This window comes from Odocoileus virginianus, chromosome 8 (assembly GCF_023699985.2).
Source record: "Odocoileus virginianus isolate 20LAN1187 ecotype Illinois chromosome 8, Ovbor_1.2, whole genome shotgun sequence".
In the NCBI taxonomy this organism is placed as follows: domain Eukaryota; kingdom Metazoa; phylum Chordata; class Mammalia; order Artiodactyla; family Cervidae; genus Odocoileus; species Odocoileus virginianus.
Window position 1 is genome coordinate 34288168 of NC_069681.1, and position 27745 is coordinate 34315912.

Below are 27745 nucleotides of genomic sequence, written 5' to 3' on the forward strand. Positions count from 1 at the left end.
ATCCATGAAACAAAAAAGCAGGATGCCAGCAAAATTGAATATTCACAAAGTAAAGAAGAACTATTGGAAATTAAAAACCAGGATAGCAAAAATACTGTAAAGGTGTTCAATAGGTGAAAAGGTCCTTAATATCATTAGTCATCAAGGAAACACAAACTAAAACCACAATAACATATCACTACAAATCCAGCAGAAGGACTGAAATGAGAAGGACGGCTAACTCTTGGGGCGCGCTCTGGGGGAAGTCAGCTGTCAGGTCCTGAAGATGCTCAAGCAGCTTCCTGAGGAGGAACTGAGTCTTCCTGTCCACGGCCATGTGAGTGAGCTATTTTGGAAGAGGGTCTTCCAGTTGAGTCAGGCCTCCAGACAACCATGGTGTCTGCTGGCATTCCTACTCCAACCACATGAGGGACTCAGGGCTGGGGTCACCCGGCTAAGCGGCTCACAAATTCCTGACCCACAGGAAAACTGGCAGCATCTACCAAAGTTAAACAGAGGTACTCCTTACAATCCAGCTTTTAACTCCAAGGTGCACACACAACAGAAATGTACACATATACACAACAAAAGACATGATCAAGGATGTTCACGGCAACGGCATCTATAATCACTCAAATCAGAAACAAGCTCAATGTCCATCAACAATACAATGAAGGAACAGCAGTAATTCATAAAAGAGAATACTACACAACGATAAACAGGCACGAACTACTGCAACATGCAGCAACACCAGTGTGATACTGAGATAAAGATACTAGACATAGAAGACCACATTTCCACTTACATAGAGGTCAAAGTCAAACAAAATCAGACCAGGGTTAAAAGGCAGGATAGACTTGGGAAGGAAGCGGTGACTGGGAGGCAGCACAAGTGGGTCTTTTAGGGTACAGGTGATGTTCTATTTCTCCATTTGGAATGTGTCCAAATGGGAGTCACTTTATAAAATTCAGTCAGCTCCACGCTTAGGATATGTACACTTTTTCATGTACATGCTGCACTTCAGTAGAAGTTTATTTTAAAATGGTAATTAGAATTGGAAGACACAGCTCCAGACATCTCCCCGCAAGGAGAGCAAGAACACTAAAAGAAAGAAAAGGGAAAGGGGGGAAAGAGATGAAAACGACCTGTCTAGGAGGCTGAACACCCAGAGAGTAGGATTTTTTCAGAAACAGAGAACCAAGAATATTGAAGAGAAACAATCAAAATAATTCAAGAAAAGAAGTATCTTGAGTTCTCTAATATCAAGGGTCTACTATTTGTACAACTAAGAGAGATGAAAGCTGAATCGCTACGAAGCACCTCATCACAAACTGTCTTGAGGTAGTAATTAGCAAATTTTCACACAATCTGTCAATAGCAACAGTGCAAGGTTGGTACTGGTAACAAGAGATAGCATTCCCTCACCTACTTCTTCCTCTACATCCTCCCTCCTCCACCTCAGACAAATTGCCATATTTTAAAAAAACAAATGCTTCTTTTCAATATGATTTATTTCGAAGAGTTTGAAGGTGAATCCCCAACTAGCTTGCATGCCTAATGGGATGTCAGCAAACAGGAGTGGGTAACAAATGGTCTCTGTGGCAACTGTGGGTTTTCTATCTTGGGGGGCTCAGTGCTCCCACTGATCTGCTCTGACATCACCAAAAGGCTGAACACACCTCAGGGGAACATGAGTTCAGAGCCCCAAATAACTAGACATCCTTAGAGAACAGTCACAATGAAAGAGTAACAACAAACAACATCACTAATGAAAGTGGAATTTTTAGAACAGGCAAACCTCAAGTTATAATATGTACTAGTATCTATACTAATATAAGATAAAATGTTAAAAATATGAGGTCAGACTATGTGGAAACATTAAATATGAAAAACATAACGGATGGGATAAATACTCTTGAAGAACAAATTAACCAAGCTTGAAAAATAAATTTAGGCATCCTCCCAGAGGTCAGCGTAAGAGGCTGAACACGAGAAAGACATGGAGATAACATATTTAAAGAAACAGCAAGTCATTTAGAGAAGGCACACATATTTCAACTAAAGGTCTCTTAGCCATACAGTTTAGATAAAGATAACCTATACGTAGACACACCACGGTGGTATTTAAGAAAGACAAGGGGAAATTCTAGAAACTTCCAAAGGCAAAGAATAAACAAATAACAAATGGATAAGATCAGTCTCAAATTTGCAAAAGACACATGGGATTCAATAAGATAGTACAGTAATACTAGTAAAATATTTAAGAAGGGACTTCCCTGGTGGTCCACTGGTTAAGACTCCACACTTCCACTTCAGAGGGCTTGGGCTCAGTTCCTGGTCAGGGAACTAAGATCCCACATGTCATGCCAGGTGGGAAAAAAAAAAATTTAATATTGAAATAATAAAAAATTTTTAAATATTAAAAAAATTTTAAACATCCAAATTATTTTAAAGTGATAGCAAATGAAAAATATCTTTATGTACATAAGGACTCAAAGCTCTGCCACACACTGTGAAAATACTTGTGAAAAGATTACTCCACTAAGAACTAAGGGGGAACTACAGAACGCTGAAGTTAAGGGTGATCAGAGAGGAGACAGAGACAAATTCACAACAAGGGTACTCAACATTCCTTGTTCTGTAACTGATAAAAGCAAGAGGACAGAGAACCATTTGAGATACAGAAGACATAAAAACGTGTATCAACCAATGACCAAATTGACATTGACAGAAGATACCACCCAATAACATCAGAATACACCCATTTTTAAAGTGCATTTGGAGTATTCAGCAAGGGGGACCAAGAAACAAGCTTCAACAAACTTAAGGGAACTGGAATCGTACAAAGTAGTTTCTCTGACTACACAGAATTAAATTAGCATTCAATACCAGAAAAATATTTTGAAAAATTCTGTAAATTAAAAACTTTTTTTGAATAATCCATGAATCAAAGAAGTCACAGGGAATGTTGGATATTGAATGAAAATAAAAACAACATAAAACTTGTGGGATGAAGCTAAAGCAGTGCGTAAAGAGAAATGTATAGCACTGAACACATGTAATACTAAATATTAGAAAAGCAAGGTCTCACTCAATGATCCAGGTTTCTATTTTAAGAAAATAGATAATGAGTATCAAATTAACTCCAGGGTAAGCAGAAGGAAGGAAGTAACAATGATAGGAGTAAAAATCTATGACACCGAAAAGAGAAAGTAGAAAAGTCACTGAAACTTTTTTTCTTGTAAAGACGTCACTCTTTCTCAGTTTAGTTCAGTCGCTCAGTCGTGTCCGACTCTTTGTGACCCCATGGACTGCAGCACGCCAGGCCTCCCTGTCCATCACCAGCTCACGGACTTTACTCAAACTCATGTCCATTGAGTCAGTGATGCCATCCAACCATCTCATCCTCTGTTGTCCCCTTCTCCTCCTGCCCGCAATCTTTCCCAGCATCAGGGTCTTTTCAAATGAGTCAGTTCTTCACATCAGGTGGCCAAAGTATTGGAGTTTCAGCTTCCGCATCAGTCCTTCCAATGAATATTTAGGACTGATTTCCTTTAGGATGGACTGGTTGGATCTCCTTGAAATCCAAGGGACTCTCAAGAGTCTTCTCCAACACCACAGTTCAAAAGCATCAATTCTTCGGTGCTCAGCTTTCTTTACAGTCCAACTCTCACATCCATACATGACTACTGGAAAAACCATAGCTTTGACTAAACAGACCTTTGTTGGCAAAGTAATGTCTCTGCTTTATAATATGCTGTCTAGGTTGTCATAACTTTCCTTCCAAGGAGCAAAGGTCTTTTCATTTCATGACTGCAGTCACCATCTGCACTGATTTTGGAGCCTGCCAAAATAAACTCTCACTGTTTCCACTATTTCCCCATCTATTTGCCATGAAGTGATGGGACCAGATGCCACGATCTTAGTAGTTTTCTGAATGTTGAGCTTTAAGCCAACTTTTTCACTCTCCTCTTTCACTTTCATCAAGAGGTTCTTTAGTTCTTCACTTTCTGCCATCTTTAGGAGTTGTTAATAGGTAGTGCTCGCTTCGGCAGCACATATACTAAAATTAGAGTTGTTAATAGGTAAAAGAAAATGAGTTCATAGAGGAATTTTTAAAAATCCTATCAAAACAAAAAGTTCCAGGCCCAGATAGCTTCAGTGAAATGGAATAATGGAAAATCTATCAAATATTTAGGGGAAAAACATACTAATTCTACACAAACATTTCAAACAAATGGGCAGAAGGCAACATGCCCCAGACCAGCATTACCTTCATACCAAAAACCAAAGATATTATAAGAAAATTACAGACCAATGTCACACATGAATATACACACAAAAATTCTCAACAAAATATTAGCAAATCAAATCTAGAAATATATAAAAGGAATAATATACATCAAATGGAGTTCATCAAAGGAATGTAAGGTTGATTTGACATTCAAAAATAAATGTAATTCACCATAAAGCAGTCTAAATAAGAAGAACCATTGACCACATCGATCCAAAAAATTATGACAAAATTCAGTCTATTCATGATTTAAAAAAAACTCTAGGCAAATGATAACTAAAAGAGATTTCCTAAATGGGAAACCTTAAACTATAAAATTTCTACAAAAGGAAGAAAAACATCTCTATGCTCATGGATGAGACAAAGATTTCTTAGACAGGACACAGTAAACATTAGCTATTTTAAAAAAAACTGACAATCTACATATCATCAAAACTTATAACTATGCTCCTCAAAGATCACTATTCAGAAAATGAAAAAACAAGCCAGACTGGAGAAGATATTTGCAAAATACACATCTGATAAAGAAGCTGCATCCAAAACCCAAAGGCCAGTCATAACTCAGTAATAAGAAAACAACCCAATTTAAAAAGGAAGGGGGCAAGATTTGAAAGAAGATGGATTGATAACATACAAGCACATGAAGAAATATTCAACACATCATTAGTCATTAGGGAAATGCAAACTAAAATGACAGTAGATGTAACAGATTCCATCCACTAGAATGACTAAAAACTTGCTTTAAAAATTAATACACTAAATGACCTGAGGATGGGTATTGACTAGAATTCTCATACATTGCTAATCAGAGCACAAAATGTTATGGATACTTAACAAAACACTTTGGCAGTTCCTTAAAAAGTAAAACATACACTTACCATGCCACCTAGAAAAATAAACAATCAATAAATAAGAGAGTTCAATATAGTTGCCAAATCCAAGATCAACTTACAAAGATCACTGACAGTTCTCTACTCCAGCAATAAAATAGCTACACTTGGGAAACATAATAAATAAACACATCATTCACCATAACAAAAACTGTATGGCACCTAGGATTACAAAAGATCTATAAGAGAAAAATTTTAAATCAAATCAACAACACAGATGTTATGAATAAATGGAAAGATCCTTTACACTCTTGGATTGGGAAACTTGATAAAGGTATCAGTTCTCCCCCAAATCAAACTATAAATTCAATACTCTTATCAAATTTCAGCTGAATTTAAGATAACTGATTAACTTACTCTAAAATTTATATGGAAGAATAAAAGTACATGAGTAGTTAGGCTAATTTTGCAATAACTGAACAAAAAGTTGCTTGTTCCACTAAAAAGCAAAACAAGTTAAAGATATTAGAGTATGGGGCACATGAAGACATAAAGAGACCTATTGGCATACAACAGAGCACAGAATACACACACACATATCTCTGCTCCTGGGCTAAGATGCCGAAGAGAGTTCATCAGAGGTCCGCTGGAATCACTATGTGTGAGTGAGGATACAGATAAAACAAGATGACCACGAGCTGACCATTGCTGGAGCTGGGTGATGTTGAAACTGAGTTCATTATAGTGCTTTCTACACTTTTTTATGTGCTTAAAACTTCCCGTGTAATAATTCCAAATATCTGAACAAAGACAGAAATCACAGCAGGTGCTACTTCAGTGGTCCCCAAGGTGGGTACTAGATACATGCCCCTGGTGTTGGGGGCTGAATTTTCAGGCCTAAGATAGACAACATGGCCCCACGCTGCTCAGGCAAGAAGACCTGGGACTGAGCACAGATGTTAAAAGACCTGTACTTTTTACAGAAGGATAGAAATATTCCATTCAGTCTGCTAAAGCGGTGATGACATTTAGCTTACACAAAAGGCCTTGGAAAAGAAAACAATAAACAGTCCCAACAACTAATCACAATGTAAGGCCAATATCATACCTGAATTTGTGGTCTAGATTTACCCTGCTTGAAAGGCGTGGGAACTCCAATGTAAGAAAATAACATAAAAGCTACTCCAAGACAACAAAAGCCCCTGGGGATCCAGCAAGAGGAAACACAAAGTCCTCCTGCAGAAATGCTTTCATGAGCTAGGGAATGTGGGGGCCCCAGCAGCAGACAAAACCCACAGAAAATGAGTTCACAGTGAAAAATCACAAACTGCAAAATACAGTAAGAGAATGCCCTAAGGGAGAATTTGATAATGTGAGAACTAGAAGCAACAGAACAATGTGCAAATGAACAAAACTATTACACGTGCTTTTAAAGGAACAGGAACCATTAAAAAAAAAAAAAAACCAACACTATAGACCAATATGCTTCCATCCTCCAAAAACTCATGAATGGCTCCCATCACCCTCTAAGTAAAAGCTGAAGTTGGTACAAAGACCTGTAAAGCCTGGTGACCTCTCTTACCCCCTCAACTTCACCTCCTACGATTCCCTGCCCTTGGCTCCCTCTGCTCGGGCTACACAGATGCCCACGTCAGGCATCCACCTGAGGGCCCCCAGGCTGGCAGTTCCCTGAACCTGGATGCAAGCCCTCCCATCGCCCCCCCACATCACCACACGGCTCTCCCCTGGACCCCCGTTCAACTGTCGCCCACCCACTGAAGCCTCTACTGACCATACTGTTGGAAACTGCAAGCCTGCTTACACCCTGGTATTGCCTTTCCCGCCGGCTGGGTGGCTGGTTTGCTTTTACACAGAATATACCATCATCTGACATATGATGTATTATATTATCTTGCTTACTGCTTTCTATCCCAGATTATAACATAAAGTCAATGAGAAAGACCGTATCTGTTTTGACCAAAGCAGGATGGTCAGAGCCTGGAACACATACTATCTACCACAAAGCAGGTTCTCAATAAATATGCGCTGAGTGAAGAGACGGGGAAATCAGAGGAAGTGGACTGCTCTTGTAAGAGGTGAGGCAGAATTCTCATTCACTCATGCATGCGCACCTGCACCCCCAAACACAACTCGGTCGTTACCTTATACAAGGGGCATCAAGGTATTCTTTTCCTTACTGTGCAAATTCCTCCTTCACATCCTGAAAAATGACTACAACTGACTTTTCAAAAAATAACTTTTATAAAACATCACTACATTTTCTAAGGCATTAAAAGTACAGACAGTACAGTAAAAAGCACCCTTCATAGTTCAGCTTCCTGTTCCTTATTTTTATCTTTCCTGAGAAGTCATATGTATGTGCACACCATCAATTTCTACATATATAGAAACTATATAGTTTTTCTTTCCTTCTACTTCCTCAGTTAATGAGTTTTGAGAATATTCTACTTGTTGTTGATACTTATACCCTTGGATATTGATACAGAAATGCTAGCATCCATCACTCCATTCTGTGCCCAAGAATCACCTAAGATACAGTCTTTGGGAAGACAAAAGCTGATTACTGTAATGACTGCATGCATGCTCAGTCGTATCTGACTCTTTGCAACCCTATGAACTATAGTCCACCAGGTTCCTCTGTCCATGGGATTCTCCAGGCAAGAATACTGGAGTGGATTATCATTTCCTCCTCCAGGGGATCTTTCCGACTGAGAGATCAAAATCACATCTCCAGCGTCTCCTGCATTGGAGGCGGATTCTTTACCACTGAGCCACCTGGGAAGCCAATGACTATAACATGGCATCATATTATCACCTCTGCTAAATTCCAAGTGTCTTCTTATTAGTATTTACACACATGTGCATTCTGATACAAATATAGTTTGTGGCTCATAAGACTTCAGAGATACAAAACATAAAACAGTATTACTATATCCTTTTGACAAAAATCTCTCATTATAATTTGCTTTGTTTATCCCAGATAACAGTTTGGTTTTTTCCCTTAAGATAAGTATTGGGGCCAAGAAGGGTATTACTTCACCTTGAATAGTTATAAATTTGGAATTGTGCAATATTGAGCCCACTCATATCAGAACCTAAAATTATTCTTACGTTTTTATCACAGGATTTTCAAAATTGTTATAACAATGGTGTCTGAAATAATGTGCCATGTAATTTAGTAATAAATAAAACACATATACATAATACCATTTTAAAATTCTGACTACAGTATATAGGCTCTGAAGATAGTCAGAGGTAATTCAAACTGCTCAAGTTGTTTGTATAAACTCTAAAATCTCTCTCGTATTTTTGATTACAAAACGATTTCACAATTTGAGCCCCATTTCACACCTTTTAAGAGTAGATGCACAGTAGTTTTTATCAGGTTCTGCCTAACACTGCCATCTAATGGTTCACAATGTGACTGCAGGCAAGGCCAATCAAACTGCTGATGGGCCTGTTCGCTCAGAAAGGGGAAAATACCCCTCACAAGGAAGCTTAAATAGTTCATACTAAAGTTCTATAATAACTGTTAGTAATATGTGAAAAATATAAGTCACTCTGAATATTTTATTTTAAAAATGTTTCAAATGTCACCCGACCAACTCATCATTTAGGTCTTGTCATCTGACGTTGAACTTGACTAAAATTGATTTAAAATAATTATTAAGATTATTTTTCACTCTACTTCTCCTTAAGTATTTATAAAGTATTTTCTGGAAATACTTCAAAAATTTAAAAATATTCTTTGTTCATGAGCAAAATAAATCATTCAGATTATACAGAAAAACTAATTTTACAAATAGCTTATTTCACTAGTATAAGAACCTACTGCAGGGAATTATGTCCTTGTTATATTTATTGAGTAAAACTGACATAAAAGATTAGTTCCAGGTGTACAACATGATGATTCAGGACGTGTATATATGGCAAAATGATGACCACAGTAAGTCTAGTTAACATCCTTCACCATTTACAAAGTTACAAAACTTTTTTCTTGTGATGATGTCGTTTGTGTTTTTTTTCTCTAGCTAGATTACCAGTTTATTATAAGAGGACATATTGTAAGAGGACATAACTCTCTCTGTCACTGAGAAGACAGGAGGACAAGGTCCCTCTGTGTGTGTGTACACACCACATTTTCTTTATCCACTCACCCACTGATGGACGTGTATATCTCTGAGTTACTAAGAGGACAGGACGACAAGGTCGCTGTGTGTGTGTGTGTACATACCACGCTTGCTTTACCCATTCACCCACTGATGGATGCGCATGTATCTGTTACTGAGAGGACAGGAGGACAAGGTCACTCTGTGTGTGCGCACACACCACACTTTCTCTATCCATTCACCCACTGAGGGCCAGCCAGAGGAAGAGACGCACGGGGCAAGACACAGGGAAAGGACTGAGAACTCCGCGCTCTCTCCAAGTCAGCCAGCCGCTCTGCACTCTTCCTCCGTCTCCATGTGGTCACCAGTCCTGGATGCCTGATGAGAACTCCTAAGATCTACTCCTTTGGTAAGTTTCAAACACTCAATACAGTAGTATGAACTACAGTCACTGTGCTGCACACTGCATCCCCAGAAATTATTTTATACCTTTTGATCTCTTTCACCCATTTTGCCACCTGCCTCCCCCCCACCTCCAGCAGTCTGTTCTCTATATCTGTGAGCTATATTTTGTAAGATTTCACATATAAGTGAGATCATGCATGCAGTATTTGTCTTTCTCTGTCTGACTTACTTCACCTAACGTAACACCCTCCAAGTCTGTCCATGTTGCTGCAAATGACAGGACTTCCTTCTTTTTATAAAGCTGGGTAAATATTCCAGGGTGTGTGTGTGTGTGTGTGTACACACCACACGTTCTTTATTCATTCACCCACTGATGGCTGTGCATGTCTTTGTCATTCAGAAGACAGGAGGACAAGGTCACTCTGTGTGTGTGTACACACCATGTTTTCTTTATCCATTCACCCACTGATGGACACATATATCTTTGTTATTGAGATGATAGAGGACAAGGTCACTCGGTGTGTGTGTGTGTGTGTTTGTGTGTGCGCGTACACAACACATTTTCTTTATCCATTCACCCACTGATGAACATGTATATCTTTGTTATTGAGAGGAAAGGAGGACAAGGTCACTCTGTGTTGTGTGTGTGTGTGTACACAGCACACTTTCTTTACCCATTCACCCCCTCATGGATGCATATACTTTGTTACTGAGAGGACCGGAGGACAAGGTCACTGTACACCACTGGGCTGCAGAGATTCTCATGGGAAACACCTGTCCCTCTGCTGGACTCCTTTTAACGTCTCTAGTTCTCCAAGCCAACCAGCGAATCCCACCATGAAGAAGAGCACAGGAGTTTCCAGGGCTTTCATGGGAATTTCACTCCTGCCACCTACCCAACTTGTGGGTTTCCTGGACGTCCCTGCCTGCTGCCTTTCCAGCCTCTGCTTGAGAGTCTTTGAGTCAGCAAGTCAGTGCCTCCCACGGGAGTCACTTCGCCTGGAGACAGACAGTGCCTCCGAGCTAGCCCTCACCAAGCCCAGTAACTTCCAGCAGCATCGCTATAGGTGCATCGTCACCCACCCTTGGCCGTGCCCTACATGCCCCAACTTTTAACTCCTCTTTCCTCGAGCAGTCCCTATGACAGCTGAAGCCTGTTCTGCCCTTCTCCTCTCCAGGATCAGCACGGCCTGCATCCACAGCTGCCCCTCCCAGGGCAGGTGTGATCCCCTCCTGTCCTGACGCAGACAGCGACCTCCAGGGCTGCGCGTGTTGTCCAACTACCTACACCATCCACAGGCACATCCGGGTCAGCCAGCAGGCATGTCGCAGCACTGTCTCACAGGCTTGCGACCCCGTGGACTGTAGCCCGCCAGGCTCCTCCCAGGCTCCTCTTCCGTGGGATTTCCCAGGCGAGAAGACTGGGGTGGGTTGCCATTTCCTCCTGCAGGGGTTCTTTCTGACCTAGGGATCGAACCTGCGTCTCCTGCATTGCAGGTGGGTTCTTTACCACAGACACACCACAGGATTTTCTCTGCTCTGCTATTCCTAACATATCTCCCGAAGCTTTTGTAATTTGCAAATTTCATGAGCAAACATGCTCTTATTTTTGAAGCAATCATTGATACATATTTATCAGGCTAAGCAGGGAATGAAAACAATACAGAAAGGTAAATGCTATTCTTTCATTTTCATATTATTGCAATAATACAGGCAATTTCCAGAGTGTAAGAAGCACTTGAAAGTGGAAGGCTCTGAAGTGAGCCAACTCTGGGATATGGCTTGCTTCTGCTCACCCTGCTGGATGAAGGAAAGGCATAAGGACTGGAGATAAATACTCTTCAGATTAAGTCACTGGGGAAAGTCTCTAAAGGACAAATGGAGGAAAATCTACCCTGCCCTATCTTAACATTTAAATTTTTAAAGCTTTTCAATTCATCCTTGTCATGAGAATATGATAACTGGGTGGACCTAAAACTATGTCCAAAACATTGCCTTGCATCAAAGGATACAAGCAGAGTTAAGAAGGCAGCCTATGGAATAAAAGAAAATATCTGCAAATCATATTATCTGATAAAGGATTATACGCAGAAAATATAAAGAACTCCTAGAAGTTAACAACAACAAAAACTGGTTAAAAATGGACAAAGGACTTAATTTCTGCAAAGAAGGTATACAAATGACCGATAAGCATGTAAAAAGATGCTCCATATCAATAATCATCAGGAAACAGAATCAAAACCACAATGAGACACCACCTCAAACCCATTAGGATGGCTATTATCAAAACAAAACAGAACAGAAAATAAATGTTGGCAAAGATGTAGAGAAATTGGAACCCTTGTGCATTGCAGCTGGGAATGTAAAATGGAATGGCTGCTATGGAAAATAGTATGGTGGTTCCTTAAAAATTTAAAAATAGCATTGCCACATGATCCAGCAATTTCACTTCCAGATGTATACCCAAAAGAACTGAAGGAGGGTCTCAAAGCGACATGTGTACTCCCATTAGTCACAAGAGCCAAAACATGGAAGCACACCAAGTATCAATTACCAGATGAGTGGATAAATAAAATGTAATATATCCATACATCTGATTATTACTCATCCTTAAAAAGGAAGAACACTGTGACACATGTTCCAACTCGAATGGACCTTGATAACATTATGTGAAGTGAATTAAGCTGGTCACAAAGGATATACACTTATACAAGGCACACAGGAGGCAAATTCACATAGACAGCAGAACGGTGGCGGCCAGGGGCTGGGGGAGCCGTTTAACCAGCACGGAGTTTCAGTTTGGGAAGAGGAAAGTTCTGGAGATTGGCTGGGCAACAATGTGAATGTACGTAACACTACTGACTGTACCTTAAAAATGGTTAAGACAGTAAATTTTATGTTGTGTACATTCTACCACCATTAAAAAAATTGAAGCCATTATCAAATTTGTTCCAAGGTCACCTTTATGCCTGACTCTTACTAGAATATCGGGCACAAATAACATTTAAAGTGGAATTTTCTCAAAGTCCTAGCCCAAGAACGCAAAGTCCTATAGAGGAAAACAGTTTCCTAAAAACAACAGGATGCTTCCCAGGAAAGGTCTCTAAGCCAAAATATTTTAGAGGAATGAGGATATGTCTCCTACATAATACTACATAATGTAGGAATACTGATAAATTAACATAGCACACAAAGATCTGTATTATCTTGTACCAACTAACAGCTTTTGAAAACACAGGGAGATTTCAATCTCCCTGAGGCTTCAAATCATGGGAAGGAGAAGCGCGCCATGGCTGGCTGTCACCTGTAGGTGGCAGTAAAGGCACAGTGTTCATGTCAAAGCAGCCTTCAAGGTCAACCAGTATGGGACAGCAGAAAACACAGGCAATTCAAGTTCTACTATATTAAACAAACTGCATCAACTTCTCTGATACACTGTGAGTGTTGATCTTGCGAAAACACATTCGCCCTGGGGCCTTTCCTCAACCAACTCTATCTCTTGTCTCATTTTTCTTGCTTGATATGTCTTTGTAATCATATCTATTTAGATATATTATACATTCATTTTGGAGGGACATGGTAGTTTTCTTTCTTACAGAAAAAGAAACACACGCACGCTAGTGAAGTCAGAAAGCCTATTTATTGAGGTCTATTGTGTGCTAAGCACGGTGCTAGGTGCTCTGAGACATGTGAAGACAGATGGATCAGGTCCTTGTCAACAAGAGAGACCCAAAATGTGAATAATAGGGATGAGTGTCCAATCAAGGGGTGAAATAACAACACACTGGTGAAAGAGAGAGATCCACAGACACCTCCAACTCCCACCTCTAAAAACAGGCTCCCACAACCCACAAACCTTTTGGTGAGTTTTACTGCCTATGTGTGAATCCTTAAACGTTTTATTTCAGTTTGGCCTACTTTCTGAAATTCATACAGATAGACTCGTACAGTATGAATTCCTTTGTGTCTGGCTTTTCTCGCTTCACACCATATACACTACATTTGTCCATGCTGTTACATGCACCTCCTGTATGATCCATTTTGATTGTAAAAAGCAGAAAACTGTTTACACAACTGATTTATCAACTCTACAGTTGCTGAACATGTAGGCTGTTCCTAATTTGGAGCAATTAGAAATAACGCTCCTATGAACATTGTTATCTATCATCTCCTGGTACACAGGAACATGCATTTCTACCAAGGAGTGGAATCTGAGTCACAGGTGTATCTATCTTCATCTTAGCACTTAATATCCAGCTGTCTGCCAAATTTAAGCTCCCATCGGCCATGCACAAGAGTTCCGGGTTGCTCTATACCCTCACCAACACTTCTTATTAGTCTTATTCACTGTGGCCACTTTGGTGTGTGGGTAGTAACATCCTTATGACAGTTTCAATTTTTACTTCCCTGAATACTTATGAAGTTGGGCGTACTCACACATGTTTACTGACCATTTGGATACACCCTTTCTTGAATGCTTCAAAGTCTTTGGCTCATGGAATGGCAGCAATCTCCCTTGCAAAATTAAATTTACAGGCTGACAGAATCCAGCTACAAAACTTTTCCTGGGGAATATCAAATCACTGGTGAGAAACAGGGATAGGACAGGAAGTTCTATTTCCTCAGATTTTTTTTGCTACAGATTGAATGACTACTTTGACTATTCTCTACTAAGTAAGACCAACCTCAGCAAAACTTACTGAAAGAAAGTACACCACCATAACAGAGAAAGAGCACAACACAATCTCACAATCTGAGAATCTTGAGTAAATATCCCTGGGTTACACCATCGAAACTACTATTGTGTCCTCAACATACTCTGCTATTGGCATGATGATTAAATTCTATGACCCATGTAAAGCACTTAGACCTCTGCCTGATGACTCTTTACCCCTGATAATACAGATAAGAGTAAAGACAGAGATAATTTTTTTTAAAAAATCCTAAGTAACTCTTTTAAAACCAATAACCTTCAACCTATAAACATGCAGTACTTTTCAGAATACGATACTAAAAGCTTCCATCACACACACTAGTACACAATGTTGGATTTAAGTAACTCAGTAACACACCCCTTATTTCTTTACCAGTCTTGACTCTCCACACTACCTTTTTCTTCTAAACTGCTGTTTCACCATACTACTAGACATTTTCCCCTAGAAATTCATCTCTCTCTACACATACTATCTCCTTGAACTGTGAGACCAGAATCTGTAGGGGGCAGCCCAGTACATCACAATAACCAGAGTTCTACTCAACTAGTTGTGCCCTGGGGACCCCGAATGACTCTCCAGGCAGTGAGTGAAACGTCACCCCACAAACTCTTGACCTGGGATTTTAGGGAATATAGGAGTGCTTTCACTGCCATATAGAAGCCTTCTCCTAAGATCCTCTAAGTGAAAGAATCTTTAATATCTTTAGGCAACTCTACTTTGTCAGTTTAGATCTAACTAGAATTATCTATCACTTTGGTTATCTGGATTCAACTTCTTTGCTGTGAGGTAAGTAAACCATCTGATTGTCTATGTGTCTGTAAAATTGTGAAGCTGGACAAAAATTGCTGGGGAAAAGGAATCTGGGAAATGCTGAATTTACAATACTGTTTAGAAAATCAAGTTTTCTACAGGAGGTTGAAAGGAGGTTGACAACCAGTTTGGCTATAAGACTAGAGCTGTTAAGTTGTTGGAGTTACAATAACATAGATGTAGACAAACATTATCTCAGCCTTCTTCATCCAGAAACCACTATGCAACACACCTGGCCCTCTCCACACACACAAAAAAGCAGTGAATTCAGAAGCAAGCTTGAAAAAGAAAAGGGGTAGGGCACAAAGATTCCTAACATCAAAGTGGGAGACCATCAGGGCAGGGTAAGATTCTCACTCTTGTCTGCCGCCCCACCTCTTCCTTGTGGGGACTGGCCGTCCACCCACTGCTCTGCCCTTGTCTGCTGAGGGCCCCCTTCACTGGGCAAGATAAACAGTAACAGCAGGGCCCTCCTCACAACACTGGTCTGAGGAACCAGGATAAGCCTCATATCCACTGAGGAAAAGAGAAGTGTATTAAGAATGAGAAATACAGTTTTATCTGTGGCACAGACAAAATAAATCTCTTGATATAAGAGCATGCTTTTATAATGGGGATTAACTGTGTTAAGTCTATTAACTACACTCTTACCGATAATTGTAAAATTGGCTTAACTAAATTATATTCGCTCTAAAACTGGACTCGAGAGCTAAAATAAAAATTCATTTGGGGCTTTTAGTACCTAAACCAGAATTCAAAAATGGACCTGAAATGGATGATTCCATAAGGTGAAGGGAACTCTGTGAAATCCCTCTTTTGCAAGGTGAAAATTTTCTTTCACTCATATCCCAACATAAGTAAGGAAATTAAAGCTGCAAGAATGATCCCCAAATGAGACAAGTTCTTCCATTTGAATAAAAAATTCATGAGGTTCAAGTATTGAAGAAGCAAACTAGACATAAAAGTTTAATTCTTGATCCACTGTTTACTCACTTGCTGCCAAATGGTTTGGGGGAATTTTTTTTTTAACCGAAATTCTTTTCCAACATAGAATCACTGTGAGAAGCCTGGAAACAGAGAACAGTGCTAAGCGCTGCAGTGCTGGGGGTGGGGGTGGGGTGAGGCGGTGGTCTTGTCTCTGTTGTCCTTGCAATTGGCAGGTTCCCTTCACAACAGCAAGTCAGAATGTCCCTGATGCTGACACTGGGCTCAATATTTTATCCATGACTCCCTCAACCCTCGACCTCTTCACCTATGTTTTCAATCATACGTTCAACCAGTATTTACTAAATGGCAGCTAAACATACATACACAACACATGCAAACCCTCAAGGACTCAATTTAGAGGAGGATAAAAGGCAAGTAAAGACCCAATAATAACACAAATACATGCCGCTACAGGGATAAGAAGCCAGTGCTAAAGAACCTTACAGGCACGAATAACCAACCAGCTTCAGGGGTCAGAGAAGATTTCGTGGGAAAGGGAACATCTAACCTAAAACTTTTAGGATAAATAGCAGCCAGCCACATCAAGAGATGGGGGTGTGGTGGGAAGGAGTATCACAGGTTGGTTTAACAGCCTGTGAAAGGCCAGGAGTAGGAAGTTGCATTAGGCTAGGATGGAGAGAAAGACAGGGCCCACCCTCAAGCTGTGTCCCTTGGGGCCTCCCCCTGAGAGACTGTCAGTCAGAAAAAGGAATCTCCCTGCGCAGACAAGGGGCCTTTTCTTAATGAGATCTATGCCTTTCCATACCTACTGACGGCAGCAGCAGCAGAACACTAATCAGCAATGAATTTTAGAAGACCTGTTACAGGCTATATGAAAGCAGGGCAATGAAAAGATTGGATCTGCAGATAAGAGGTTCCTATCTCCAGGTAAAATATCAAACTCCTGCATATGAAATATAACTCTGTGTGTAAAAAACTGATTATAATGTAACTCAGCAATGAGCATATCACGTCTAGTGAATAGTATCAATATAATCACCTCACAGTGGAAAGTCTTTACAGCAGCCAGGGCAGAAAAGGGAGGGTACTGAACTTGGTACCAGAAGAGACTAGACCTGGGTGTCTGAGTTCTCAGCAAGTCACTGGCCCACACTGGGCCTTGAATATCCATCTACACAAGAAATTGTAGCTCGGGGTTGCTGCTTGTGCTTCTAAAACCCATTCACCTAGCATTATCACAATCAAAAGTATTTTAATCACCAAAGGAAAGGGTCTAAATAATTTGTAAGTCACAGATTTACTACAGTTTTGTTCGGAAGAAATAAAAGAGCATGTGCCCACAAGCTGTCTTAAATAAAAAAAAAAATAAAAAAAACTGTTAAGTTCACGTACCTTTTAAAAGCTGGCAAATCATGCATAACAAAGTATAAAGATAACTAAAATTTTAGGACAAGCAAATGAAATTATGATTTTTTTTTTAAAGAAGAAGAAAAAAAAGTTAATATAGCCAAGTAGGCAATGATTGGAGTTGCTCACTTCTCTTTTCTTTGCTTTCACTTCCCTTCTTAGGTTAAAATACTCCTAGTATGTAAATTATTCCACTCAAGACTCCCAGAGTCCTTTCTTTTTTTTATTTACTTTTTTTGGTTTATTTATTTTTATTGAAGGATAATTGCTTTACAATATTGCATTGGCTTCTACCAAAATCAGCATGAATCAGATATAGGTTTACCCATGTCCCCTCCCACTTGAACATCCCACCCCCCCGCCATCCCACCCCTCTAGGTTGTTATCAAGCCCCATTTTGAGTTCCCTGAGTCATACTTTCCATTGGCTATCTATTTTACATATGTTAATGTATGTTTCTGTGTTACTTTCTCCATAACTCCCACCCTCTCCTTCTCCCCAACCCCCTAGTCGTGTCCATAAGTCTATTCTCCATGTCTGTGTCTCCATTGCTGCTTCCCAGAGTCCTTTCTTAGCAATTCATAGGGATGTTTTTGCCAAAGAAATTACTTCTAGTCTTCCATGTGACAGACAAGGGATATGAAACACTGGGGACTTAAAAAATAAAGCAAATCAAAGTAGGGAAAAGTATGTGAAAAGCTGAACCAAGTAACTGAGGGTGTCCAAATTTCTACCATTTAGAAATATTTTAGTAGCAAAAAGTAGATATTCGATGATTTTAGGAACTTGAAGTAAAGGGTTCCCACTAAGTGCCAGATTAGCACTTGGACTTTCCTGGTTTAGAGTCCTCACAATCCTACCAGATGGCTTTTACCTCTATTTTAGCTCTACAGAAACTAAGGAACAGAGGTTCATGGTGTTTAAGTAACTAAATAAAGTCACACAGCTTAGAAAGTGAATAAATTATACTGTGAATTCTATTCTAGTCAATATCAAATCCCATTCTCCTTCAACAGATGATGCAGGCTTTAAGCACCAAAGTAAACAAAGTGAAGACATTTTTCTGTGATTTTCTTAAATACATGCCATGATTTCAAAGGGAGCTTATGCTAAGCATGACCTCATAAACAAATCATTTGTGAAAGAGAAAAACCACATCCAGGGCAAAGTCATAACTTGAAAAAGCCTTATTTCAGCGAGCACTTCCTGAAAGAGACAAAGCAGCAATTGCAGCTGAGCGAGCATCAAGTCCTATACCGAGTATTAGATCTGAAACAACTTTTTAAAGCAACGGAAGAGCCTAAAACAAAAGAAATATAGCGTTTCTTAAATACACAGTTTCTAGAAAGAGCTATTTTAACACAAGCAACTCAAAGATATTTCTGTTACAGAACTGTGTTTACCAAAACATGTTCTTCCCAAACACAGCCTTTTGATGGTCAAGAGGTAAGTAGCATTTAATCAGTTTTATCACAGATTGTCAGAAGTAATGTTGTACTTATTTGTTAAATCTCAAGATCTTTGCTTTATTTTAATAATATGTTGCTGAAATTATGTTGGTGAAGGACCTTCAAATGGGTTATACTGTCATCTTCCTATGTTATTAATATGATTTTCATTTATTTTCAGTATTTTTTATGTTAATAGTAAACGTAGTTTTTGTCAACTTACAGAGAATGTTGATATAATAAATTGTAAGTATCTTCAGGAGTCTTTATCACTTGGTTTTCAATTACACTGTTTCAAAGAATGTCAAAAGCTTTTAAAACGCTGACTTACAAGCTAATCATTTTTCAATATTTATCCAAAAATGTTGTGTGTGTATAGAGTACAACTATATGGTAATGCTTTTAAAACAGATGCGTCACACAGATTTTAGTCAACTTTAAGCAAATGAGCACAACTGTTCATGACATAAAGTCAGCCTGAGCCCAAGAAGGAGAAAAAGATTCATTCAGAAGAGGTTTGTAAGTAAGGAATTTCTGGGACAAAAATCAGGGATGAGGATGGGTGGAGGGAGTTCTGACACAAAAGAAAAGAAGGATACAAAATGTCATTTATATTACAATTTCTACTGTGGAAAAATTCGTTGAAAGTTAAAAATAAGAGCCAAGTCTCTAAAATGATTTTTTTTGTATGATACTAGAGATTTAACTTCTCTATGTAGTATTTTTCTCATTTTACAGAAATTAATATTCCAGTCACCTGAATAGGTGGAAATTTTAATTAACACAGGCTTTTAAATATGTAGAATTCTATTTAAAAAATTGTATTTAACCTAAATATTCGGCAAACTTGGAAAGGTAGGAAGGAGGGAGGGAGGAAGAAAACAAAGTCCTATCTTGTCTTTGTCCACAGCAACTGCTCTAGTTAATTTTAATTTACTGCCCACAATGTCACTGAGCAGATGGCCAATCTCCCCCACAGTTTTCACTAAAGAGCCTCAGGGTTGAACGAGAGGAAGCCCACTCTGCAAAGTGACATTTTTGAAGGAAACTTTCTTACACCTCCTTATTTCAAGGGGGATGCCACAAGGTTCCATCTCTTTGTAGCAAGTCTATTTTTAAAATCACTGCTGTTGATGTTATATCGTGGGTGATGGAAGTATCACACAGGGGGGCGGGGGGTCAATGATATTTACAATCACAACTAAACTCCTTTCCAGTAGAAATGGGCATTGCCGGTGGGGTGAGGGGTAGAAATTATACAGTTTCTGCAAACACATAAAGTCACTGAGTGACTTCTTGTTAATAAATACTTGTTTCTGATACTCCTTTAAAAATTAAAATTGACAAACAATACTTATGTTTCTGTGTCTAAGCAGAGTGAGGAGTTGAAAGTTACTATACTAGAAACAGCTTATTTTCAAGGTGATGTGCCCTGTGCACCCCTGTAGCCATGAAATCTCCTTCTGGGACACTGGTAAACACCATCTGGAGGATTCAGCATTAGATGGTCCCAACTGCACACGTTAAAAACTAGCCTGTCTATTGTTTTTAAGAGTCAAGCTCTTAATTTGTACACCATGGCACAAGAACTGCTGTTTCTAACCTACGATAGCTTAGAACATGATGCTATGAAGAACTGTTTGCCACTTAAAAGAAAAGTAGATTTAATGGCCAATTAAGCAAGGTTTCATTGACAAACTAGAGAGTAGCTACTGTGGGTCACCCTGCCAAAGGCTCCTTCCTGCACTTACCCATCAATCCAGCAAACTGAGCATCTACTATGTACTCATCAGGCAGTGTGGACAACACAGCAGTAAGAAGGAAAACCTCCAGCTCTCAAATGAGAATTACTGTGACCATTCGGTAGTCAACCAGCTATATGGTTTCTTTACTTTCTAATACATAATTTTATATTAATATTTTATATTTAATGAGTAATAATCCATTATATATTAAAATTATATTTAATGAGTAAAAATCAGACATTACTGAGTTACCAAGTATTTAAACAGAATAAACATGATAAAAAGTGACAAACTTAAGAGTCAAAATTCAGAATGGCCTTTCCCCAAGTAGTCCCAAACAAAGGATGCCTAGTACAGGAACAACTGCTACCCAATCCCATACTACGGGAGACAGAAGATGAATACACTGGCCAGGGCACTGTGACACACCAGAAACCATCTTAATGGGCTAGTCCATATTAGTGCTAGTACCCAGGGAGTGTATTTCTTAACAAATACCAAGACACATGCCTTGACTCTACCACATATAGTATTATCAAAATCCACTGACATGCCAAGCTGACTGTAAGAATGTTAAGCATTTATTTTTCAACTAAGGGTTTCATTCCTATTTCTATTTTACAGTTTCTAAGTGTCATGTCCACCAACGAGCTATAAGATGACCACTCCTCAGAGTCAAACGCAACCTGACCTTCCTATTGACCCACATCCAGATGAATACAAGATTGCAGCCCTCGTCTTCTACAGCTGCATCTTCATCATTGGATTATTTGTTAATGTCACTGCCTTATGGGTTTTCAGTTGTACCACCAAGAAGAGAACCACTGTGACCATCTATATGATGAACGTGGCACTACTGGACTTGATATTTATAATGAGCCTACCCTTTCGGATGTTTTATTATGCAAAAGGTGAATGGCCTTTTGGAGAGTACTTTTGCCAGATTCTTGGGGCTCTCACAGTCTTTTACCCAAGTATTGCTCTGTGGCTTCTTGCTTTTATTAGTGCCGACAGATACATGGCCATCGTACAGCCAAAATATGCCAAGGAACTCAAAAACACGTGCAAGGCCGTGATGGCATGTGTGGGCGTCTGGATAATGACCCTGACCACCACCATCCCCCTCCTGCTGCTCTATGAAGATCCAGACACAGCCTCCTCCACCCCCGCCACCTGCCTCAAGATTTCTGACATCATTTACTTAAAAGCTATTAACGCGCTGAACTTCACTCGACTGGTATTTTTTTTCCTGATTCCTCTGTTCATCATGATTGGGTGCTACTTGGTCATTATCCATAGTCTTCTTCACGGTAAGACCTCTAAGCTGAAGCCAAAGGTCAAAGAGAAGTCGATCCGGATTATCATCACGCTGATGGTGCAGGTGCTGGTCTGCTTCATGCCCTTCCACATCTGCTTTGCTTTCCTGATGCTGGGAGGGGATGAGAACAGCTACAACCCCTGGGGAGCCTTCACCACCTTCCTCATGAACCTCAGCACTTGTCTGGACGTGATTCTCTACTACATCGTTTCGAAACAATTTCAGGCTCGAGTCATTAGCGTCATGCTCTACCGTAATTACCTTCGGAGCGTACGCAGAAAGAGCTTCCGCTCAGGTAGCTTACGGTCACTAAGCAACGTAAACAGTGAAATGCTATGAATCCTCACTGTTGGCCTTCAAGATCTTCAAATACACTTAACTATCTTAGGGTGAGTGGATATTCTCTAGGATATCAACAAGTCCCTTCTCTCCTGAATAAAATAATCTTTAAAAACCCTTCCTCTTTTGTGGAATCTTATTATTGTGGTAGCATAATTAAATATACTGAAACATTCTAATTCATTATTTTTATTTTAAAAACTTACATAAAACACTTGCATGAATGACTGGGAGAAAAGCATCCAATTCATGTTTCAGATTCAAGCCTTATCTAAATACATCATTGACTGTTTGGATTTAACCCTATGTGCAAGTGAGAATCACCTGATCTCAAATAATTGAGCTACTGTTTAAAATAATTTGAATTATTTTCCAACTAGATGCAGCTCCCTTTGGTTTGATTTACGCTCAGAAATGGTGGTCTAAATCCAGTTCTTTGTGTTCTAAACATAAAACTTCTGGGATTCCTATACAAACAACTATATTCAACTCATCACTGTTACTGCTGTAAAGCAAACACCCGAGGGGTGATAAAGGTCATTGCCTTCAGCCCTCCCCTCCACAGAATTCATTTTCCTTTGGAAACAGACCACAGCCACTCAATAAACACTGAGAGCCTAGTATGCGCCAGACTCTACTTCAGACTAGTGGGGGAAACCGAACCTGACACCCTATTTCTGCCCAATAATCTAAGTTCATTCCCATGACATGAGGTTTCTGCTATATGGTGAAATACATTTATTGTTCAGTTGCTAAATCATGTCCTACTCTTTGTGACCCCATAGACTGCAACACACCAGGCTCCTCTGTCCTCCATTATCTCCTGGAGTTTGCTCAATTCATGTCCGTTGAGTCAGTGATGCTATTCTAACCATCTCATCCTCAGATACCCCCTTTTCCTTTTGCCCTCAATCTTTCCTAGCATCAGGGTCTTTTCCAATGAGTGGGCTCTCCATATCAGGTGGCCAAAGTATTGCAGCTTCAGCATCAGTCGTTCTGATGAGTATTCAGGGTTGATTTCCTTTAGGATTGACTGTTTTACTAGTCAGAGACTTTGGATTCATATCCAAGCCTTATCATTTAATTTCTCCTAACAAAGTAACCAAGTGACTTCTCCATTTAAAAAGGAAAGGAAGTGAACTATAATCTGTAAACATATTACTCTAAATATTATGAAAGCACATAAATGAGTCAACAGTAACTTCCTCTTTGCTGAATAGCCAGCATGATCATCTCCTAATGGGACTAAGAATCAAATAAATACACTGGCTATAAATATATTTCTATAACATGGGCAAATAAATATTAAAGGAAAAAAAAAAAGAGAAACACAAAGGAACCCAATCATAAAACAGCATTTTCATACTAGAAGATCTCTTAGATGGTCTTCCAGTCTAGTCCTTCTGCTTTCAATATAAAGAAAATGAGGTCCACAGAGGTTATGTGACTTGCTCAGCTAAAGCACCAGCATTAGAAACCAGGTTTAGCTCTCCTTTCATGTCAACCACCAATTTTTCAATAGTAAAAAGCAAACGAGCTCACAAAATGTAAACATTCTCATAGCTACACAACGAAAAGGAGTCAAGATGATACCGAGATGCAGTTCCTCAACAAGAGAAAACCACTTGAATGTGTTAGCTTTATTAGGCAAGCGAGCAAGATACTTAAATATCATTAAGTGAATATTGCTAAAACAAGAGAAATCTCCATTTGATATGTGCTATGCAGTCACAGCCTGCTCTCACCTACATAGATTAACCTGCTCTCACATAATTTATTAAACGACAACTTCTCTGCAATGACTTTTCTTGATGAGAACAATTTGAGAGCACATGACACAACTAAAGGCTTTATCAACACAAAGTCAAAAAAGTGAAAATGTATGTCACGGTTCTCACAATAAAACACAGATAATCTAAAACAATTAAAAATAATTTTATTCAGCATTATAATCAGATACACTTTAATATGATACGTAAAACTTAAAATTCTACTTATTCTGGAGTGATTTGATTCTGGGAAACTATATATAACATCCACATATAAATACTAACAATAAAAAAATAATAGGTAGGTAAGGACAAGTGTGTGATAAGCATGGGTTATTGGAAGAAACTAATACATATAGCTACTTTCAAAACCTAATGATTGCGTTTTCTGAATATTAAGTCAGTCACGAGAATCTATTACATGCCAGGTATAATTTCTTTGTAAAGCACCAGAAAAAGAGATGAACATGTCCGTGATTAAAAGACCTCACCTTACAGTCTTAAGGGGCTACACTATAACCAAGGCTACCCCTTCAACATTACTGAGGGTGAGACAGAGAGTAAGTACGGAAAGCTGGTCTGCCCTCAGTGGGCGAGGATGGTGGGACAGGAGGCCCAGATAATGACAAGGATGACGCGAAGCAATCAGCACTAATAGGCATTTTAATACATGTGTTGGACTATATAGCAAAGGACAAATAATCCTGCCGAAGGATAACAGGGTGCAGAGAGAAAACCAAGCAGATACAAGAATACAAATACATAGCAGGTCAAGAATGACTAATGGGAAAGCTGAATGACGAATGGGAAACTCTGGATTGGGGTCAGATTATAAGGGCTTTGAAGGAAAACAGAAAAAGAAAAACAAAAAACTATATATACACACACACACATGGTGGGATGGGGAAGTTACTACTGCTAGGATGTTTGCATAGGTTAGTTAACTCCCTGTCCAGTACAGAGTATGACCCCCCAGTTTACACATGAGGATCTTCTACAAACCGAGCTCCGGAAACAGAACCTGAGAAGTGACTGGCTCAAGATGACACACACGTACCACACGGCAGAGCGAGGAAACCCCAACTGTGTCTGGTTCCCCTGATGGCAAAGCCTACGCCATTCACACCATTCCAGCCAGGCTTGAGGCCATCTTGGAGTCTGATTTTTATTCTGAAGAAAATAAGGATCTAAAGGTTTTTAAAAGGAAGATTAGTATAGTCAAACTTCTATTTTAGAAAGACAACTTCTGAAAACACTGCATGAAATGCTTTGCAGGTGATAGGAAAACTAGTTAGAGAACTATTATAAAAATCTAGGCAAGAAAAGTTAAAGATTAGTTAAGACTGAGATAATGACAATACATAATGAAGGGATAACTTATATAGCAATTTAAACAAATAAGGCTCAGTGACCTACTTCAACAACGAGAAAAGGGAAAGAGTTCCAGCTTGGATGACTATGTAGATGGAAATGCCTTTAATTAAAATAGAGTACAGAAGGAGGAGGAGATGAGAGCACAGAAAGAGAGGTGACCAGAGGAGGTGAGAGGTTCTAAACATGACAAATTTTCTCTGAGCCTTAGAAGTCATTAGGAAATACGAGTAAAGATCAGGAAAGTAATATGAACTGGAAATAGAGAACTGGGACACAACAGATGTTAAAGATAGCTGAAGTCATGAGAGTGGACAAGATGGCACAGAGAAAGCTTTTGGCGTTAAGTTTGAGAAAGCAACTGCAAAGAGTAATAAATAAGGTCAAAAAGGACCAGGAGACAGTACTGTACTAGGACTCAGGAGAGCAGGTTATTTCATGAAATAATGGGATGCCAAAAGCAAATAGTTTGCGACTGAAAGGTCAAATAAGACAAGTGAAAATAAGCCATTGGCTTCAGAAATCAGTTGGCCACTGCTGACCTTTATAGTTTTAATAGTGGTGAGGTTAAAAAGAGAGAGACACAAATAAGAAGTGAAGAACTGTTGGGAGTGCAGATAAATTTGGCACTGATGAGAATGAAAAAGACATTATATGGAAAATACGGCACATAATGCACATAAAGCACATTGGCCAAAAAGTTTCCTGAGTTTTTGAAGCTTTGCCACCATCAAATAAAAGATATATTTATAAAATGCAAAGTTTACTTATTGAAGTAAAGATTTATATTCCAAGAAGTCTATGTTTGAGAATACTTCAAGATTCAAATAAGCCATACAATAACAGAAAGGGAAACATGGTTTCATTTAGGTAATGTCTGAATTGACATTCACAGTCTTCCAAAGGGGATCCTATAACTTTTGAATTTACCCAAATTTGAAATTCTTGCTATCAGTTAAGATATAAATAGGCAAATGTCTTCTGGCCTTAAGAATTGGTTAAAAAAAAAAATTACCACCAACTTCAAAATTGAATCAATATTCCTTATATGTATCAGTTAGGATCCCATAAAGAAATGTCATTCATTACAAAGAAATAACTGTCACTCCACTCTATGTACAGTAGAAAAAAAAGTCCTCACAAGAAGACAATGTAAATAATAATCAAAAGCTATGTTACTACCCACTCCCTAAATTTACTCTAACACAAACATACATGATATGCATAACCTTTCCACAACTCAGTAGGTCTTATAAAGAACCAAAAGAATTGGTCTCAATGAGAAATGTGTGGGAAAAACTAAAGATTCAGTAATGCTACTTCTTTTCTGAATCAATACAGGATCATTCCTTATCGACTATACCATCTTCCACAACAGCAGAATAGTTAAACTTCTTAATCTAACTGCAATCACAAACCATGAAGCTCAAAAACTGCATAATTATGACACAGAACTTTATCTGTCTCCACTAAAAGACTATTCAGAATTAAACATTCATAAGACAACTAAAGATCGACACTCATGCCAATAATTCAGTAATTCACCACAACTGTTAAGTATTAACGACTTTAAGTGTGAGAGCTATTAGATCATTAGCCAAATTTTAAAACTACAGATCCAAAGTGAAGCTGGATCAAGATACTTGCATAGCCTAATAGTTCTCAAAAACACATACTGAAAATTAAAATAAGGCTTAAGTTAGTACACATGAATTTTGAATATATGGTGTCTTTACTTCACAGTATCTCATCTCTTAAATACAGTCTCAGAAACTTTATTCAGAGATGTTTTAATATCATTTGTATGTGTTAACAACTCTGCTCCTTCCTGCTGGTTATTACACAAACTAATACATGTTTTTTCATTTTGTTTTTAAAGAAGACCAACACAATACAAAAGCACAAACACTCTGCAACATAGGTTGCCCATTGCAGATTGGTCACAAAGTCATAACCAATATATTGATTTTCTTTTATATTTGGTGGAAATCTGTAAACAATACCATTTTACAAAAGCATCATTCTTCAGAAGCCTAACTTCAAACAAACTAATTTTGTTTCCTAACTGAATCTAATTAAATGTTGTATTTTTGCATTTAAGTAGTTAAAGTTATGAAGATGAAATTTAACTATGAAAATACAATTCCATATTCAGGACCACAACAGAAAATTCATCTCAAATGCTCTAAAATATGAGATCTGAAAGCTGAAAAAAAGACTGAGAATAAAATCTATTT

General features: G+C 38.8%; 2 protein-coding genes across 8 annotated transcripts in view; one reads left to right on the top strand and one right to left on the bottom strand.

Moving 5' to 3' along the window:
- UBAC2 (UBA domain containing 2) overlaps nt 1-27745 on the bottom strand; it is a 164850-nt gene that overhangs the window by 103978 nt on the left and 33127 nt on the right. The window lies entirely within an intron of this gene.
- GPR18 (G protein-coupled receptor 18) lies at nt 13320-22488 on the top strand. Of its 6 annotated transcripts, none has more exons than XM_020898579.2 (3): nt 13321-13500; nt 18535-18964; nt 21336-22488. In XM_020898579.2, the coding sequence occupies exon 3, from the start codon at nt 21370-21372 to the stop codon at nt 22366-22368; it is 999 nt and encodes a 332-aa protein (XP_020754238.1). In that variant the 5' UTR covers nt 13321-13500; nt 18535-18964; nt 21336-21369; the 3' UTR covers nt 22369-22488. The 6 variants fall into 6 exon arrangements, with proteins under 6 accessions (XP_020754243.1, XP_020754238.1, XP_020754240.1 ...); XM_020898581.2 differs by having other exon boundaries at nt 18910-18964; XM_020898580.2 differs by lacking the exon at nt 13321-13500 and adding an exon at nt 14563-15139 and having other exon boundaries at nt 18910-18964.